The sequence below is a fragment of the Solanum stenotomum genome, chromosome 12 (genome assembly GCF_019186545.1).
Source record: "Solanum stenotomum isolate F172 chromosome 12, ASM1918654v1, whole genome shotgun sequence".
NCBI classification, from domain to species: domain Eukaryota; kingdom Viridiplantae; phylum Streptophyta; class Magnoliopsida; order Solanales; family Solanaceae; genus Solanum; species Solanum stenotomum.
In genome coordinates this window covers 39,999,353-40,020,052 of record NC_064293.1, presented here as the reverse complement: position 1 = coordinate 40,020,052, position 20,700 = coordinate 39,999,353, and the positions used below count along the sequence as shown (strand labels likewise).

The window sequence follows — 20,700 nt, the reverse complement described above, 5'->3', positions numbered from 1 at the left end:
AATATAAAAATAAAATAATTGACACGTGGTAAGTATCAGTTGGTGCGTGTATTCACTTTTCTTCTTAAACTTGGGGTTGAACGAAAAATGGGACACTTTTACCACTTTTAAATTGTTTAAGGGGTTACTAGGACCTTTACAAAGTTCAAGTGTCTTTTTTAAAAAAGTGTTATAGTTGAATGGAGTAATGATGTATTTTCTCTATATATGATAAAATAAAGGGAAAAGGGTAAAAACATGCCCTTAAACTATGTGAAAGGAATAAAAATGCACTCCGTTTATAATTTGACTAAAAAATGCCCTTGCCATCAATACTTTGGCTAAAAAAATCCCCTTGCAGTTAATACTTTGGTCCAAAAATGCCTCTACAGTTACAAAATGGGTTAAAAATGCCCTTTTCTGAATAAATATATTATTTTTTTTTCTTTTTAAACACATCTTCTTCCTAATTAAAATATTATTAAAGATCAATGTTCTTGTTTTCTTTCTTCTAAAATAACTTTAACAAATAAAAATGTAGGAAATATTTTTTTTCTTCTTAATCTCATTTTATCAATTAAAATAGAATAACAGCATGTACGATTTCGACAGATAATATATGTCACACACACACATATATATATATATAAGATCATAGTATATCCATCATAATTTATATTTATATAACGATAAAAAATAATGATAATAAAAGAAGAAATATTTTCATTTTTTTTGAATTGAAGTAAGATAAATATTTGTTAATTTTTTTTAAAAAATTATTAGAAAAAGAATGTGTTAAAAAGAAAATAATAATATATTTATTTGGAAAATGTGCATTTTTGACTCATTAAATAACAATAAGGGAATTTTTGGACCAAACTATTGACAGTAAATGCATTTTTGGAGCAAATTACAAACGAAAAACATCTTTGTTCTTTTTGCATAGTTTAAGGGCATTTTTGAACCAAAGTATTGACTGTAAGGATATTTTTGAGCCAAACTATAAACGGAGGACATAATTATTGCTTTCACATAGTCTAAGGACATTTTTGACCCTTTACTAAAAATTGAAAGTGAAACCTACCAAAATACTAAAAAAAAAAAGAGTTCAGAATCAATAAAAATCCAAATAAACTCTGCCATTTATATGACTACAGGCCCATTAAGAAGTTTCCAATCAGGCCCATATCTAAACCCAGCCCATCAAAATAACTCCAACCCTACACCCTTTCTTATATATGCGTCTCACTTCTCATTTACCCTCCTTTCATCGTCGTCCCCAAAACCCTAGCCGCAGTCACTTCCATAGGTGCTTAGCAGCCAATTCATTCTCGAAGCCATGGTAATTTCTCTCTCAAAATGTGTAACCTATACGCTTCTACTTTCACTATTTCTGGTATTTTACAGTTCGCTGATGTGTTTTTTTTCCTTCTGGTTGATAGGCGGAAGTTGAAGCTGATGTTGCTACCGGACAGCCAAGGAAGAGAACGTTCAAGAAGTTCAGCTACAGAGGAGTAGATCTGGATTCTCTTCTTGACATGTCTACTGATGAGCTTGTTAAGCTTTTCCCTGCTCGTCCTCGCAGAAGGTATTTAACTCTTTTTGCAAATGTATGCTGTTAAATTGCTATTGATTTGCTTTGTACGAACATGTATTAGTGTAGAATTTTAAGACCCTGAGCTTCTTCAACGTAAATCTGTGCACGAGCTTAAGTAAACATTTTCATTGGTGCTGTGTAATTGAAGAACTTGTAACTAGGGAGTTATAATTAGGGCAAAAAACAGATATTACAATTGACCAAAAGTGAATGATTGTCAGCCTGTTCAATAAATTTGATGTAAATTTGAACACTGATGTTGTTAATTTCTGAAGCAAGTCATTAGTTCTATGTTATAAATATATATTTAAATCCCCTTCCAAAATGCAGTCAAAGAATAGACAGTTTTACCCTCCAAATAGTTTTACTGTGAAACAAAGGGATATTAAAACCTTAAGTATCTGAACTCAAAGGCAGTATGGATATGGTGATTGTACATAACTTTTTCTATGTATAAGCTCGTATTTTAGTATGCAGTTAATTTTCTTTTCCGTGAAAAAGGACTTATCTTGAATTTTTATTGTGTTAGGTTCCAGAGGGGTTTGAAGAGGAAGCCTATGGCTTTGATCAAGAAGCTGCGCAAGGCTGTAAGATAAATAGTGTTACCTTTTAGCTTCTCTTTAAAAATATCAGCTATTTTATAGTAAAGAATTACTTGAAATAGTTATACTAGGGACTGTGTTGACCTCGATGCTGATGTTTATTTTGAATAATGCCTTTGCTTTTAATGACCTCAGTAACATCCAAGCCCACCTTGTATTTTGTGTATTAAGTTGGAGAAAACTCTATTAGTGTAACTGCAATGCCATATTGAATTTAGATCACCAGTCAAAAGACAGCTGAACTGTGAAACTGCACCTAGTACCTCTTAATGCTTTTTCTCAAAGTTGATGTTTGCAACCACTTATTGAGCCTGGACAATCTAGGTTACCTGCATCTTTGTTGATTATTTATGATGACCTTATTGGCTTTTCCAGTTGCCGAATTGTATAATATTTCATCTTCCAGAGTTTTGCCTGTTTGTCTAAGTCATATTACACAAAACTTGAATTTTTTGTTTGATATACAAAAAGGAACAATATTAGTGTAATGAATCTTTTAATGGTGTTTTTGGTTTCTTAGTCTTGACATGTTGATAGTATGTGTTTTTGGGTTCTTAGTCTTAACATATTGATAGCAACTTAGAGATGTTTAGAATTAGGCGCCTAAGGCCGAGCGCTTCCCTCGTTAATCAAGAGGTGGCGTGGTATTCCACAGAGTGAGGTTTTTATTTGTGGCGCACTATGTGCGTAGGCGCACAACAATGTTTTGGGGTTTCCGTGATCACTTTGGGTGCCTCAACTTGCTTCCAAAGTGGTGGGATTGCCCTATATCATTCCTCAGTTGTTTTGTCTTTCATCTTCCACTAGAATTTCAACTTGTAGTTTTGTTATATTCTTTTGCTGAATTTATGTGAGGCAGTACTGTTTTCATTTCTTGTACATATTAGTCAATGTTAACGAGTTTATTGTGACGGGGAATTTTACTTCACAATAGTCTCTTGGGGAAGGAGGAAAGGCCTTCTGATGTTCAAATCCTATCATCAGTATGCCGCTTTCCTCATGCAATCACCTCTCCCTACAGAAATAAACAGGATTTAATGCTTGCACCCAGTGTTTCATGGTTTGCAAGTTTGGCTTTGCTGTAACATTGTAATCATTACTATATGTTTTACACTACTAATTGTTGTATTATGTCCATGTCTTTCCATTGATGCATTTTTTTCATATTCATACAGAAACGTGAGGCCCCACCTGGTGAGAAGCCGGAGGTTGTGAGAACACATTTGAGGAACATGATCATTGTTCCTGAGATGATTGGAAGTGTTATTGGAATCTACAATGGAAAAACTTTCAATCAAATTGAGGTCAAGCCTGAGATGATTAGTCACTACTTAGCTGAGTTCTCCATCTCATACAAGCCTGTCAAGCACGGTAGGCCCGGTATTGGTGCTACTCACTCTTCAAGGTTTATTCCATTGAAGTGATTCAACCAGAGCTTGTCTTCATGTTTTCTAGTAATACTAGTACTTTTGTTTTACTGCAATTTTGATGAGAACAGTGGATACTGAATGGTTCTTTGTTTGAGACTAGTAATTTCCTGATACATTTCAACATTTCAATTATTGTGTTTTATCTAGATTTTTGTTCCATTTTGCTTTTTTGGAAGTGTTGCTTTGTGTCTGAATATTGAAGTCTCTTTCAAAAACTGCATACATCATGTGCTGTTTATTTAAAATCAGTTTTAAAGGAAAATTAGTCACTTTATCCTTTTCACAAGTATAACATGTGTAAAAGGAAGTTTAGTTGTATTTTTTGATATGTGCTTTTGGTAGTTCAATATATTTGGTTTAGAGGGTAAATGACATATCAATCGGCATATATTAAAATGTCAACACTCCAGGTTTATTCTATTTGGTGGTGTGGTGTCATTGTTTTATTCCTTTTAGCTAGTTTTCTTTTGAAATTCTACTATATTCTATGTTGACTTTACGTTTCGCATGATTCAAGCTCTCTATCTTGATATAATTATTGTCTGGCTCTCTATTTAATAATTCCTCTTGTACGGCTTCTGGTAATCACATAACCAACTAATTTTGAGTAATTGTCCCAAAGAAAATTATTTCCCCTGATTTTTTTGGTGCAATTCAACCAAACATTTAGTGAAATTAGAAAATGCAATTAGCTGGTGCTGTGTATATGACATGTTCTTGGGCTCTTTGAGCTTCAAAAGTAAAACCAATTTCCCCTCCCGGAGCTCCCATCAGTACAAAGAAAGTGTTAAACAGAAAACAAAGCTCAACCATTGTTAAAAATAAAATGTAGACTCAATCATAGATTCATCTCGCTCAGATATCCTTCTTGAAGGCGACTCCAGTTGAAGGGAGCCATTTGTCCCCCTGAATCAACTGTGTAACTGAAAACTTGCTAGCATCTTTACTAGTAATATTCAATTTCAATCCTTTCCAGTTGACTCTATTTTTTGTGACAGCCCCAGCGCCAAAGTTTCTATATTCAGCATAGTAAATAGTATCTGGTGCTGTTGTACCCACCCAAGGTAACCATCCTTTAGGATCAATAAAGCTATTTATTGTCGTATACATGAAAACGGTTGTGGAATAGTTCTTCCATGGCCTACCCAAGAAGGTACTCACTCCAGTAAGGTTAGCTGAGGGCCAAACAGTGCAATTATGAATAGAAATGCCTGTGTTCTGATTAGGGTCAATTTTGCCTTGAGCTGTGATGGTGTTCTGTTGGCCAGGCATAGGTATCTTGGGCAGTATGTTGCAGTTCTGGAAAACAACTGCTGAGTTACCAAATATGAAGTCTACTGTGCCATAGATATTGCATTCTCTGTAGAATTGGCGATTGGAGTGTGTGTAGAGTGTGTCTTGGTACGCGTCAAATTTGCAGTGGTAAAAAACAGAGAGATCAGCAGTTGACAGTAGAGCCACTGCTTGATGCTTGGCTGCACCTGCTGTGTTGCGGAACCCCATGTCACGAGCGATAAATCCCTTGCCAAACACAGCTGCGTAGGAAGAAAAATGGAAAACACAAATAAGAATTTGCTTCATCTATTACTTGTTTTTTCATTTTTGTTTACCTATCTCTCTTAATTTCTCCTACAACCAATATCTCATACCTCCGTCAATGCTAAGTCAAACTATGTCAGATAAATTGAAAAGTAAAGAGAGTTTGTGTATGTTTCATAAGACTTACCAAAAGTTGCAGTTTCGAAAGTGGGAGTGCCATCTATAAAGTTAAGAGAGCCAGAAACAATAGTTGCATCCATGCCATCACCAATCATCATAACATTCCATTTATTCTTCTCAACCCTAACATTCTCAACATAAACACCCTTCTTCACATATATCACAAACCTCTTATCACTCTTCTCAGGCACAACATCAAGAGCCTCAAAAATATTGGTAAAATGCCCAGTCCCATCACTAGCCACCACAACATCCACATTCAAAACTTCCCCTTTTGAAGATTGAAGCAATTTCCTATCTTTTGAACTCATCCACCTTGGAAAATCTCCATCAAAATCCATCAGAAGACGACGTCTTCTTCCAATTCTACCTAAGGAATTGATTGAGTCCATTGAATTCTGAACTGATTCATCAATGTTATCAATAATAGCCAAGCTATTACTCGTATACTCCCCCGAATTCTTAAGGTTATGTTTAGCAATACTAGTTATATTTCCAAAACCATCGATACATGTTTGCTGATAAGTTCCAGCTGCACTCAACGTTGTCTTGAGGTCAGTAAAAGCCTCGAGCAACGACTTGTTTGGTATAGAAAGTGAGTCATTCAGACTATCCAAAGCAAGTGATAGAAGATCATGACAACTCTCTAAGGCCTTAATAGTCATAGGATCGGAAATGTTCTTCAATTCTGTCGAATTGAAGAACTCATCCGATGCTCTTGACAATTCATCCACAGAAACTTGTACTGATAATTTGTAAATATCTTCAACTTTAAGGTTGTTTGATGTGGCTAGAGGACCAAGGCTGTTGTAACATGATTGAGGGTACAATGTTATGTCACAAACAGCCTTAATAGCTGCTGAAAAAGAATTGGTTTGAGTGTTTGATTTTTCATTGTTTTTGCTAGTTGTTATTCCAACAATAGCAGCTACAACACAACCAACAAATACTATAGAGGAAATTGCAATAATAGTGATCCTCTTGATTGATTTTTTTCTAGCAGCTACACTTTCTTGATTATTTACATCAAGATAATCCATCTTTTTTATAAGTACTTTTTTTTTTTGTTTTTCTTTGTTGGGAATAGGAAAAGAAGGTGTTTATATAGGATTAGTTATTGTGATTTACGTGCAAGGCATAACAATTAGGGAATTAAGGTTATATATGGAGAAGAGGCTATTAAAACAAAGGTGCTAGTCATTTTTATTTTTTTTGGTTATGGACTAGTTCAATTCTATGAATGTTTAGGGGGTGGGGGGTTTGTAATAATATGACTATAAAACCAACAAGGGTTGTGGTCTTGTGGACTTGTGGTGGCTTCATTTATAATCAGAGTCTCGGGTTTGAGTCCCCCCTGAGTACAGAGTTGTCTTTATTGGGAGCGCTTTGCCCCTAATGTGGAACTTTCTAGCATGAATACATATTTAGTCGGGCTCTAATGTGAATACTGAACTGGGTGGGAATTCAAAAAATAAATAAAATAGGACTATAAAGAAAGCAAGGAGACTATTTGCTGGGGGAGGGATGAAGGGAGGGGGTGTTTAACTGAAAATGGCTTTAAAAATTGCGAAGCAAAAGACTTTAGCGCGTTTTTGACTAAGCTTATAAGCTGATCAAATTAATTTATATGTATTTTTTGATTTATCTACAAGTTTCATAACATCAAAAGTGCTTATACAACAATTATTTTTTATAACTATAAGCCATAATAAACACTTTTATTATGATCAAAACTTTTATATCTTCTGTAATCTTTGAAATATTGTTCCTAAAACATGCTCTGTAACATTTAATTATCTGTATATTCTGTTTTCGTTTTTTTTTTTTGTGGGTGTTTGTGTGTAAAATTACTTCTATATATACTTTTTTCCTGAATAACTATAAGGATATCTATTCATTCATTTTAACATTAAGGAAAACTACTTATCAACATAGTTATACCATCATATCAATTCTTTATTATCATTAACACTTTCATTCAAAGACTCATAATTGTTTATTTTTAAAATTAAATATAGTACATAAAAGTATTCTTCAATAATGGATGTTTGCAGTTATTTTTAGTCAGCTAACTCAATTGGACTCTCAATTAGTATAAAAGTAAAATATTGTGCAAGGGGAGAAGGAAAAGTTTAGGAAAATATAGTTGTATATTTTCAATTGTATATTATAGTAACAACTTAGTAGTAGAGATGACCGTGTTGCCGTGTTGTGGTTTGCCATAAATATTAATTAGCAACATATACTATTTCAATTAGATCTTAAAATATGACCCAATCCAACAATCGTTTATGGAATTAAACAAGAAAAATTATCTAACTACGCAACTTATTTCATCATAATCTTTAAAATTTTTCATCATTTGAAAAAAATTACAAAAATCTTTACTCTCTCCTATTCTCGGATATATCACTTTACGTGATGTATCGGAACGTACGTATCGGGATGTTGAGTGATGTATTCGAGACCGAGACGCAATGTATCGGGACGTTGAGGGATGTATACGAAATTGGGACGCGATGTATTGGGACATTTTGGAATATATCCGGATTTCACCAAATTTAAGAGGTTTTTGTAATTTGAAAAAGAATAGGGTATAAATTGTAATTAACTCTTAACACTATGAAATTTGTGTAAAATTTCTATTAAACCATGTGTGCTAATCAAGTCTTACTTGTCACTTATGTGAATTTCTTTAAAATTATAATTTGCGAGAAAATCTCAATACTTTCGCGCTCATTATTATTCTTTCGTATCTCTTATATATATTTCGCTTCAATTAATTTGTCATCTGATTTATCATCTGAAAGGTTGCTCTGTAGTTAGCATCTTCAACCTAGTTATTTCAAATCTAAATATTATTTTTTTTCATTTCAGAGAATAAATTATGTCATGAATGGAAGTAGCCGCAGCCAAAGATAGTGCGATGGCACTTACACTATTTATCTGCTGCGCGTATCCAACTATGGAGAATCTTCGTTGAGGAATAATTCTCCATAAAATTGGTTTCAATAAGTCCAAAGATTAATATGTGTATGCAAATGAACACTACACCAAATAATTTAGTAATAGTTATATTCAGAATCACGATATTTATATAGAGGGTTGATTATATATATTTATATTTATTGTTATTATGAAAATAATAACGATAATTATATTATTATCACAAAATAATTACGACAATTTTTTTTTTTTTAAATTTGTTGTTGTGGAAACAACACAAGTGAGTCCAAGGAATGTTACTAAAATAGTAGGTTGACACAACAATATAATCTTGAGGCATCATGAAATTAACAGACTTTCAGTTAGTTATGAAATTAGGGAAAACTACAGGTTTATTGCCGTCCACCAAATAATAGTCAGGAAATATATATTATTATATGATATATTTAAATATGTATTTTTAATAAAAAATAATATAAATTTAACTAGCGAGTGTAATTATTATGCGTGATTATGGACACAAATAAGACATTTTGAAAATTTCCAAATTTTGGGAGTCAAATAGGTTGGAATATTTTTATTTTTTTCCCTTGTCACGATGAACCATGCTTACAAATACAAGTTACAACCGCATCTCGATTCTCGAATATTAGGAAAATGACTAATTAAAGCATAAAAGGACCCAATAAAAAACAGAAAAAAGTGACCAAATCTCTTGAAGAACGAAGAAAAACTATTAAGTTAATATGTTGAATTTTTCCATAGGCAATTTGATTAATTGAGTAATTATATATAGTAAATTTTCAAGAAATTTCTTCTCCCCATTTTAATTTGTTTGTGATTATCCACTTAATGAGGATAAAATATTTGACCAAATTTTAGGAATTTAATTTGAGACTTGTTAATTTGATAGAGCAAACATCACATAAGTTTATAATTTCCGTAAAGTTGATGAATTCAAACTTTTAAAAATTATTTAAATTTGATAATATAAGATGATATCAAACATTATAGATTTATAAATCAAAATTCAACTGTAAAAAATAAATTATGTTTATCGGCGAAACCATTGAAATAAGTAAAAGACCAAATTAATATATAATATAGTCGAAAGTGACTTTCTTGTTTAACAAAGATTTTAGAATGTTTGACTTTAACAATTAATTTAGTTTAATTACCAGTTTTATAAGCTATAACAATAACTAGTTGCTATCTAGTTAGTTTTTACAAAACTAACAATAACGACTTTTTTCGAGTTTGAGAAAATGTCAAGGTAGTACTAGATATTAATATATATACTCTATTAACGACATAAACTAGTCTTTTTGACGCGTATATATATATACTAGTTACGGAATCAGTACGGAATCAGTGCTAGGACGAATACAATATATGTTACTCTTTTTGTTTCAATTTATGTGGTACATATGAAATTTGAAGTCAACCAATTTTTAAATATGCTTTAAAATATTTTATGATGTTAATTATTAGTACCATTTATAGTACGTTTTGCAGAATTTTCACATGATATATGTTACTCCTTTTGTCCCAATTTAAGTGACACAGATGAATTTGAGAGTTAACTAAAAAAATTTATCTATATATTTTTAAATATTTTAAGGTGCTAATTATTGTGATTTATAGTACCTTTTTAATGTAATTATATATTACTCCCTTTGTCTTGATTTATGTTATACAAATGAAACTTTAAAAGTCAAAATATTTTATAAGTTCTTTTTGATATTTAACTTGTAATTACTATTTATAGTATATTTTATATATTTTACATAATATATATTTCTGCCTTTACCTTAATTTATATGGTATATATTGAATTTTGAGAGTTAAATAATATATGTTCAAATGTATAGAGCTTAGAATAAATTATGGATACCATCAAAGATTCAGAGCATAGAAGAATTTGTTCAGAAATTTCACTGTTCTTATTTTACAATTTTATAATTCCGCAACTAATTTCAATTGAACAAATTCAATGATTTCTATATAGTTTGACATGTACTCTGTCTATTCACCAACAGAGTCAATATATTCTATATCGAACTCTAATCCATATATTCCCTTTTCGAAAACGTTAACCAAACGTTTTTCAAACTCTAATCCATATATTCCCTTTTCGAAAATGTTAACCAAACGTTTTTCACTTGAGGTTGATGCGTACATATGAATTTATGTAGTCAACTTAACTATCTCTTGAGAATATGTGCAAATTTTGAATTGAAAATGTTCAATTGAAAAACTCCATGATATATTCAGCTGTTCAATTGAAACAGACAATAATTAAATGACTAAATAAAATTTACTGACAAATTTAAGAGACCGACAATGTATTTAAACCTAATGATAATAATGTATTAGCCAAAAAAAAGGGTATTCATAACAAAAATTCTTTGATCTAAAGTTAGCAAGCTGCAAAAATGATAAGCAAACAGTGAATTAAGGCCTTGCAGAGTTTGCCCTTATTATGTTAAATCTTTGTGTTCCACCTTAATTTTCATATGTAGTTCCTATGTGACATACTTTTTGAAAATGAAATTTATAAACTCATTTAAACTCTTTAACCATCCCGTGTTACAATCAAACACTATATATGTTTAATGTTTTACGTTCTACCAAATACTCAGAACATTTTAATATGAGATAGATAGTGTTAAAATGAACCCAAATATAAGTAATACGTTCAGAATTTTATGGGGTGGATTTAAGATAATCTGAATTGGATCAATCTCAATTTATTCAAGTTTTAACCCATAGTACTCTTCAATTTCAATCCGTTTTAAGACTCTTTATTTGCATTGTGTAAAGTATGTTTCTATATTAAAAATATGAATTACTATCTATTAGAATTTATCTATTCATTTGTAACTTTTAATTTTTTATTTTTATTTTCTTGAGTTGAAATTCAAATTGTGATTATAAATAGGTAAATAAAGATATACTAAATTATTATGATTAAGCGGGTCAAATTGGATAGGTCCCGACTCATTAAAGAGGAATTGACACGGACATACAACTATTATATACAATTGGCAACATATAGCTCAATATTAATTAGCAAAAAATAGCACGTATTAGCCTAAAGAAATATAACAAACCTTTTACAATTTTTTTTAACCATGTGTAACCAATTGCATTAATTAAGGAGATGTGGGGTTATTTTTTCTTTCTTGTTTGTAACTCCTATAATTGAGGAAGTTAGATTTTTAATTTCTTTAAATTCTCAAACTCAATTTTATTTATCAGTCTATTTAAAGAATATTAATGCAATTTACAATAACATAATGATATAGTTGAATGTAATTTTATGAATTATTTTTTTACTAATAGACGGTAATTAGTTTATTAAAAAACAGTTGCCTACTTTTAAGAAGTGAAAAACAAATATTTATTAATTAACCCATTAAAAAAAGGTTACGTGAACTTTCAAGGAAGACGTTTTTTTTAATTACTTAATTAACTTAATAAAAGATTATGACTACTTTTAAGGTAAGAAAATATATTATTAATGCTCAATTAACGTGTATTAATTATCAAATAACTGAAAATAATTAATCAAATAATATTAAGAGGCAATGATTTTTATTAGAAATTTTAATAATATGTATACATAAATTACACAATAATCAAAGTTGCAATTACATAATGTATACATAAAAAAGTACTATATGTATACACAAAAGATTATTTATAAAAATAGGCGTGTAAATTTTATTGATGTATACAGTAACTGTAGCATGTATACATAAACTTTATAATGTATACATAAGAATATTACCAACAATTATAGGTATTAGTTATCACTATAATGAATACAAGAATATGATACATATATAAATTAATTTTTATTCATAAATTGTACATGTGATTTTGTTTATGTATACAGTAATTGCACTATGTATACACCGGTTCGTATTCATCTGTGTATTGATTGGTCTGTAGTCACCTAATAAATTTATATACTTTTATTCAAATTGAGATTGACATTTATTTGGTATACATGAGTTGAGTCTTATTCATCAAAATCAACATTCCGATTTTGTACGAGGATCATACTAGAACCTAATTTCTTACCCATGAAATTGAAAACAAAATTTTCAAATACTATAACCTGAATTTTTGGCAAAAAAGTTTTAAAAACTTTAATTCCACAAATCTCAAAATTTCAAAATTAATTGGGCAAGAAATGCTACATAATTATATATTAAAAGAAATCATTGGGAGGATCAATTGATAAACATATAGTTTATCTGATTTGCATAAACATAATGAATTAAGGAGAATAAGAAAAAATTTAGAAGAGAAGCAAATATATATACGAAAAAGATTTTAGAAAAAAAAAAAAAACAAAAAAAAGGGGTGAATAACCTATAATTTCGTAAAACAAAATTGAAAAAAACTTCAATTCCACAAATCATGAAATTCAACAATAAATTGGACAAGAACAAGATTATATATAAAAGATGATTTTTAGAAGTATACATGAATAAACATATTGTTGTATGTAATTTTCTTAACAAAGTGAATTAAGGAGAAGAATTGAAATTTGGGAGAGAAACAAATATACGTATGAAAAGAATTCTAGAAATAGAAAAGGAGGAGAAGAAGAAGAAGAAGAAGTCTATTTTAAAACGGTTAACAAATAAAAAGGAGAGATAAAATAGGAATAATAAAACAAAAAAATTTTCCTATTCAAGAAAAAAAGGAGCAATCAAACATGATTTAGAAAAAAATACGGAGAACAAAAATACATTTTTTCAAAAAAAGAAAAATAATTATTGAATGCCAAATAAATAAAACAAAGTCTTTTTCTTGCTAAAAAAAAAAAGAGCTATTTATTGCCAATTTAATATATAAGTTGTCATGTGGTGCCATTTTGTCCTTAAACTTTAGCATCTTTGATCCCAAAGTAAATTTGAGTCAGTCATGACCCAATTTATTACTATTTCAACTCATTTGAATATTTCAAATTTCAATTCAATCTGCCCGTTTAACGCCCTTGGCGAGGGACCTAATGAATAATTTTTTTTTGACTTCATTCACGTACTGAAAGTAACATTTTTCAAAACACGCAGTGTCTTTTCTTGGCAGTTTAGATAAGAGAACTCAGCATGGACCAATAAAATGGGTACGTTTAATTTGTAGCCTCCCGTTTAAATTTTCAAATAAAGCGCATGTGAATAATGTGACTATCTTTTTTTTCATCTTCAATAATGCAAGCTAATATACCCTACCCCAAAAAAAAAAAAGAAAAAAAAGTGTGAAAAGATACAAAAGCAAAATATCAGTCCTACTTGTGTGTATAAAAATGCTGCAGTACTATTGGTGTAAGTTGTTGATAACTTAAGCAGGTACCATTTTTCTCTTTCTTCCTTATCTTGTGTTTGCTAAGGCCTTATGCATTGCTTTGTTTACTTGTTTTTGTTTTAATTTTCTGCAGAGATCGAAAATGCAGAAGCATAATACTACTAATATTTATAACTTGTTCAACATCATCTTGTTGATACTTGTGGGGTTCCCATCGAGCTCATTATCGAAGCATGACGATGGTTATTCGGAGAAATATGCAGTGATATTTGACGCTGGAAGCACTGGTAGCAGAGTTCATGTCTTCCGTTTTAACTCAAATTTGGATCTCCTCAATATTGGCAATGATCTTGAACTCTTCTTGGCGGTACCTACTTAAAACAACACTACTACACTTCTACTTATAGTATGCATTTCAATTTGTTAATTTTATTTTGATATGACACGAAGTTTAAGATTTTTTTCTTAAAAAAAAGACTTCGAATGTTGTAGACTTGTAGTCATAGATTAAAGATGTATCAAAATATCTTTTAATTTTGTGGTCTTAAATATCTCAGTTAAAAAATAGTAACTAAAGAGTTGCTAATAAGAGAAATAGACATTTTTTTTGAGACCCCAATATAACTCGCAGCCGCGACAACCTCTACCCTTTGGTGAGCATTCTGTGGTAAACCCCTACTGTGTAATAGACTGCAAACCACACAGAGGATGTAAACTGCACTAGGCAAGTCCTATGACTCAGAAGACATTGAGGGGGGGTCGGTCCCAAGTCATTTGTATGGATAACCACCCTCCAAACCAATCGAGTCATCCTGAAGGACAAATACACTTTTTTTTAAAAACAAATTAACCAGGAAAATAAGATAAACAAATTGAAAAGAATGAACTAGTAGTAATTTTGCACTGTTATTTGTTAGGACCGAAATAATTACGTGTCATATGGAAGTTAGCAAAACAAATCTCGAAAGACCACGAGTAAGAAGACAAACGAGAAATATACCAAAAGACACAAAGATTTAACGTGGTTCGATCAATCGACCTAAAGGAAATGAGCAATCTACTATATAAATATGAGAGTACAAAATATAGAGAGAAACAACCTCAACCAATTCACTCGGAACACAAGTGGTAACATATCAAGCTTGTGTCCTACAAATTTCCCCATTAACCAAAACTCTCAAAGCCCCTAAGACTACATTGTGAATGCTGATTAAGTTAGAAGGAACAAATCTTTATATAGTCTTAAACCTTTTTTTACAAGAATAGGATTAGCCAAATCTTAAACCTTTTTATAAAAGAAAAACCTATTTTATGATAAGAAACTCACTGCAACTAATACCAACATTATTTACCAAGATCTAGTTATAAGTGAGTTTTTCTTTTTCTTTTTCTTTTTTACCTTTGCAGATAAAACCAGGTCTGAGTTCATATGCAGATGATCCAAAGGCAGCTGCAAATTCTCTAAAACCCCTTCTTGAGAAAGCTGAAGCTGTTATTCCTAAGAATTTACAGTCTCAAACCCCTATTAAAGTTGGGGTCAGTTAATAATTAACTATTTATATCGCTCTTAATTCTGATTAAGATTCATAATTATAATAATCCATATGGTTGAGGAACTAAGTATTATTAGTATTAATTAACATTATTCTTCGGATAATCTTAATTGATACAGGCAACTGCAGGGCTGAGGTTGTTAAAGGGTGATTCATCTGAAAAGATTCTGCAAGCAGTACATTTTTTATCCCTAATTACCTTCATTAATTGGAAAATTGATCTTAATTATTGTATTATTTGATAATCCTTATTCATAGTACAAATTAATCTTACTAATTTAATTTTTTTTTTCTTATTATGATTCCTTTATTAAGGTAAGAGATTTGCTGAAAAATGAAACTACTCTGAGTTATAAGGATGAATGGGTCTCTCTTCTCGAGGGAACTCAAGAAGGTTCTTATTTTTGGGTAAGTTTAATTATTATCAAACGTTCTTAATTAACGTGACTGAACAATAGTTTTATGATTTTACTGTTATAATTTGGTAAATTACATTTGGTGTTCATACGTCGAAATTAACCTGTTAAGAAGTCCAATTCAAGAAATAAAAAAAAAAATTGAGGCAGGGGAAGGAAATTACAATATGGGGAATCCAACCCTTATCAATAAAGTAAAAGTTCAAATAGCCAAACAGCTAAAGGAATAATGTTACGAAACGTGTTTAAATTTATAGATTGACATTCAATTTTTTTAAACACTAAAGCGACTATACTAATTATTTTACAGCGAAAAATCACTTGGGGAAAGCTAAGTGGTTTTTTTTTTTTTTTTTAAAAAAGGTTTAGTAAATTTGGTACAATAATAAAAAAAAAGTTGAAATCATACCTTGTTGTATTTAGAAAACAAGCTGCTTTTCATTGGCAAGAGTAACAGAGTTGGTTGAGCATATCATCTCTTAAATAGTTCACAAGTTTGATACTTTTTTTGTTGAGCTTGTTGTACGAGGCTTGCCTAATGCAATTTACTTCTTCATTATAGTTTACAGACTATTACACATAAGCAAAATTTATTGTAAAAGCAACTGAAGGATAACGGCTGTGCATTTGCATCAACTGTTAAAATTAGAATGACTTTGTTTTTCTTCTTAAAAAAAAAATGCAGGTTGCTTTAAACTATTTGTATGGGAATTTGGGCAAAAATTACCCAGACACCATTGCTACAATTGATCTTGGAGGTGGATCAGTCCAAATTGCTTATGCTGTCTCAAAAGAAAGTGCTTTAAATGCTCCAAAGCTACCAAATGGAGACCCTTATGTCCAACAAAAATCACTTCTTGGAACTAATTATTACCTCTATGTTCACAGGTTCCATTTCTATTATTATATTTATTTTATAATACATTAATGTTTTCTAATCAATGAATTTATTTAATTTCTCAAAAGCATAAATAATTAACAACTTTATTGTCGTCTTCGTTCTATAGTTTTCTTAATTATGGACTATTAGCGGCTCGAGCTGATATTTTGAAGGCTTCTAAAAATTATACTAGTCCGTGCATCGTGGAAGGGCACAATGGTACTTTCCTTTAACGAATACTTGAGCTGATATTTTGGAGCATTAATTATTGATTTTTTTTTTGGATTTAGTCCTTATGATATTAGACTAATTATATTTTACCTTCAATTAATTGAAACGTGCAATGCTTGTGAATACGCTAATTGTTCTACTATTTAATTATTCATGTGTTATGTTAAACTTGTACTATTACGACAAAAATATAGTGTTGTAAATAGTAATCATAACATACTTCATACATAAAGGAGTACTATAACACACCCATTTTAATTAATTGAAAGTTTTTTTTTCCGAATTTTTACTAATAATTGAGAGATTGAAAGTGCTATTATCTCTTAATAAAATACTTACAATTTTTTTTATCCTTGAAGGGTACTACACATATAATGGAGTAGCTTATAAAGCTGCATCACAAAAACAAGGTCCAAATATTAGGAGATGTAAAGCAATAATTAGGAAATTACTTCAGCTTGATGCACCTTGCAAACACAAAAATTGTTCATTTGCTGGGATTTGGAATGGTGGAGGTGGAGGTGGAACAAAAAATCTCCATATCTCTTCATTTTTCTATGATTATGCTTCTACAGTAAGTACATTATATTACAAAAATGAAATAAGTATATTTATTCATGTCATGGGTTGATAAATATTTTAATTTAATGTAGGTTGGTATGGTGGATCCAAAAGAGCCCTATGGTATAACTCAACCAATACAATACTATAAAGCAGCGACGCTAGCTTGTAAGACTAAGAAGCAAAACATGAAATTAGTATTCCCTAACATTGGCGATAAAGACATACCCTTTATCTGCATGGATTTATTATATGAATACACTTTGCTGGTACATGGATTTGGTAAGAGTATTTAATTTCTCTTTTTTATTTATTGTTTTGTTATCATACATTTTAATTACTGTAATTAATGAATAAACAGGCATTGATCCAATCAGAAAGATTACAGTGGTGCATCAAGTTAATTACAAAAATCACCTTGTTGAAGCTGCATGGCCATTAGGCTCTGCTATTGATGCTGTCTCATCCACAACATCAGAAAAATTGATGTCATATGTTGGGATAAGTTACTAGTGTTAATTTGTTCTCATGTGTTAAACTAATTAGAGCAATTTCTACTATGGTGACTTTGTTAATTTGTTCTCATTTGGTACTTCAAAAATAAATGGTGTTTTCTTCCTAGTTTTTTCTTTTTAATTTTACACTTTAAAATTGAGATTTATTTAAGCAATCTTAAAGAGATTATCAAAATCAAAATTTGCTTTTTCATATATAAGGGAGTAATTTTAATAATTTTTCTCAATTATTTCTTGTTGTAATATAATTATTTATTTCCATATGATTTTATTAATCTAAACATAGTTTGCTCACATTTTTTATCTTTATATTATATAGTTATTTTAAGGAGAAAAAAGAAAGAAAAAAAGGACAAAAATAGAGAAAGGAACTAAAAAAGAAGAAGAAGAAGATAAACTAATGAAAAAAGGAGAAATAAATTAAAAGGAAAAAAAAAAGGAAAAACAAAGCAAAACCAAAAAAGAAAAAAAAATAGAAAAGAAAAGAAAAAAAGGACAAAGCAGTTGGCAATTTCGAACAAAAGGAAATGTGTAGATATTTCGTGTATATTTTGGGTTTTGTGGGTATTTTCAGGCAATTGATTTATAGATGCACAATTTCGATTAAATAATTTGCGTAGAGTGGACAGTTCGTATAGTTTTTCTTTTATTTCTAACCAAAAGAAAAAAAAGACTCAAATTTTACTTGGTCCAATTCTATGTCGTTGTGCCTTCATCAGTCCGATTTATTGCTTCTAATTATTACTGTCTTTTGTCCAATAATGATGGTTCATTATTGATTTGACACATAAATTAAGAAGCAATAAATGATAGAGATAATTTATCAAATAATCCCTATTAAATATAAATTATTTAAACATTGAAAAATAAAATAATATTTAATATCAAGGATTAAATAGATATAAAATGATAAATTATTCATTAATTTTATAAACTGGACAAGTATTATTGGACATTACAAAATAGTATAGTAGACAAGTAATAATGGACGAAGGTAGTATTAAGAAAATGGTACGTTAATTAGAAATAAGTTAGAAAACCTTTACAATTACATCACACATAAAGAATAGGTATTTGTTTCTACTAGTCTACCTTACAAGATGTCTTGTAGCAATATTAATAATTACATAAATTAAACTCATTAAATATTTATGATATGATCACCTCATGTTGTAACAAGATAATATTTGTTCACGAGTCAACTGATTATTATTTATTTCATATCATATTCTAATTAGAAGCTTCATCACCTAAACAAGCTAACTCGTTATAATTTATAAGTTTCATCACTAGTGGAAACAGTGACAATAATATAATTATAGAGGTATTAATTCTGGGATGGAAGGGTAAAATACTAATACTCAACTTTAAACAATGATTAAAGTCTCTGCTAGCTCAACTTAATTAGATTAATACTTTATTTAGTTGTATTATTTTTCTCATCTTGTTGGAAGAATTTAGAGTCAATGTATCGAGGTCTACATATAAAATCACATAATTGCATTTTCTTATTATAGTGAGTTCAAGGTGTACATTAACTATTTTATCGGATGTTTGAGCAAAAATTCATTTGAACTCGTTATTTATATCAATTCAATAATACACAAAACATACATATTTTCATATAATGTTTATCACTAAATTGTATTTAATTATTATTTATCACACAATATAGTATCATTTTAAATATTAATGACTTAACCATGATGAACTAGTATGATTTGGTTTTAGCTCGATATATGAATTTTTTCCTCCAGTTACCTACTATCTCCGATTAACACATATATCGAATAACTCAGACCACCAAACTTAAGTAAATAAAACGAAAGTCCTTGATTCATTTTTTTGATCTCCACAAAAGTTTAAACGTACTTTTTTCTTTTGTCTTTAAGGTAGTATAGTATATAGAGGCTACAACTAGTTTCTTGTAATTGGATTTTTGCTAGAAAAAGCTTGTGAAATTTCCCTTGATCATTTTGCAAGAAAACAAAACGAAGAAAATCCCCCTGGATATATATATAGTGAGAAATAGCCTGTTAATTGCACATGAGAAGTAAATCACACTAGGCAAATCTCTAGTAACGATCTTGAACGAGAAATCATGTAAATGATTTTGAATCTAACACCCCATTTAAGCGATTACATGTTCAATCAATTCGATAATTCTTAGTGATAAATTATTTTATTTTTATTTAATGAGAATACTAAGATGATATATAGCTACATCTTTTTAAACTTTAATATTGATATAAGTTGAATAATCTTATTTAATCTTAGCTTGTTAGAGGGGTTGAGAGGTCACTGTTCCTATATAGTCAATCAAATAAATAGCTACATCTTTTTAAACTTTAATATTGATATAAGTTGAATAATCTTTTTTAATCTTAGCTTGTTAGAGGGGTTGAGATGTCACTGTTCCTATATAGTCAGTCAAATAAACTTTTTAGTTATTGTATTAAATATTTTAAATTCTTGCTTCTTATTCCACAGAATCTAAGTCAACTATATCATAGTGAAAATTTTAATCCAAATATGGAGCCCTTTTAAAAAATAAAATAAAATACTATGTTTATGAACTATTTGGAATAAAAAAATATAATCCATTCATCATTAATCGTATAAGTTACAAAAAACAATACTAGGGTATGCAAGTGCCACTAATAATACTAACAGTCATTTGTTTATAAATAACGAAATATTAGGATTTTCTTTATTTTTTAATAATTGTGTTAGTTCAAGGTGCACATTTATTAATGCTTATTGACCAAAAATAAAATAATAGCGTACCCTTTAATTTATCTAATTAAGTATTCAAAGATTTTAATATAGTTCCATTTATTTCTCCAAGAAAAACAAAAAAAACAGAAACTAATGAAAACATCAATTAAAATAGAATCAAATTTAGGGCAGAATCTATTTTGTAAAAATCAAAGATATACGTTTCAGAAT

General features: G+C 29.8%; 3 protein-coding genes across 4 annotated transcripts; 2 read left to right on the top strand and 1 right to left on the bottom strand.

Annotated features, from left to right (window-relative positions):
- Window positions 1-1,171: 1,171 nt before the first annotated feature.
- LOC125847667 (40S ribosomal protein S15) lies at window positions 1,172-3,754 on the top strand. Its single transcript, XM_049527320.1, has 4 exons — window positions 1,172-1,321; window positions 1,422-1,567; window positions 2,106-2,163; window positions 3,354-3,754. The coding sequence occupies exons 1-4, from the start codon at window positions 1,319-1,321 to the stop codon at window positions 3,600-3,602; spliced, it is 456 nt and encodes a 151-aa protein (XP_049383277.1). The 5' UTR covers window positions 1,172-1,318; the 3' UTR covers window positions 3,603-3,754.
- Window positions 3,755-4,285: 531 nt separating this feature from the next.
- Window positions 4,286-6,368, bottom strand: LOC125847644 (probable pectinesterase/pectinesterase inhibitor 46). The gene is made up of 2 exons (XM_049527290.1): window positions 5,335-6,368; window positions 4,286-5,143 (listed from the first exon to the last, which is right to left on the bottom strand). Exons 1-2 carry the CDS (start codon window positions 6,365-6,367, stop codon window positions 4,464-4,466), a joined length of 1,713 nt encoding a protein of 570 aa, XP_049383247.1. The 5' UTR covers window position 6,368; the 3' UTR covers window positions 4,286-4,463.
- A 7,157-nt stretch (window positions 6,369-13,525) lies between these two features.
- Window positions 13,526-18,025, top strand: LOC125847650 (apyrase-like). 2 transcript variants are annotated; one of them, XM_049527297.1, is made up of 10 exons: window positions 13,526-13,639; window positions 13,729-13,962; window positions 15,003-15,131; window positions 15,268-15,324; window positions 15,464-15,556; window positions 16,250-16,452; window positions 16,572-16,663; window positions 17,035-17,249; window positions 17,329-17,518; window positions 17,598-18,025. In XM_049527297.1, the coding sequence occupies exons 2-10, from the start codon at window positions 13,738-13,740 to the stop codon at window positions 17,747-17,749; spliced, it is 1,356 nt and encodes a 451-aa protein (XP_049383254.1). In that variant the 5' UTR covers window positions 13,526-13,639; window positions 13,729-13,737; the 3' UTR covers window positions 17,750-18,025. The 2 variants fall into 2 exon arrangements, with proteins under 2 accessions (XP_049383254.1, XP_049383253.1); XM_049527296.1 differs by lacking the exon at window positions 13,526-13,639 and having other exon boundaries at window positions 13,655-13,962.
- The last annotated feature ends 2,675 nt before the right edge of the window (window positions 18,026-20,700 follow it).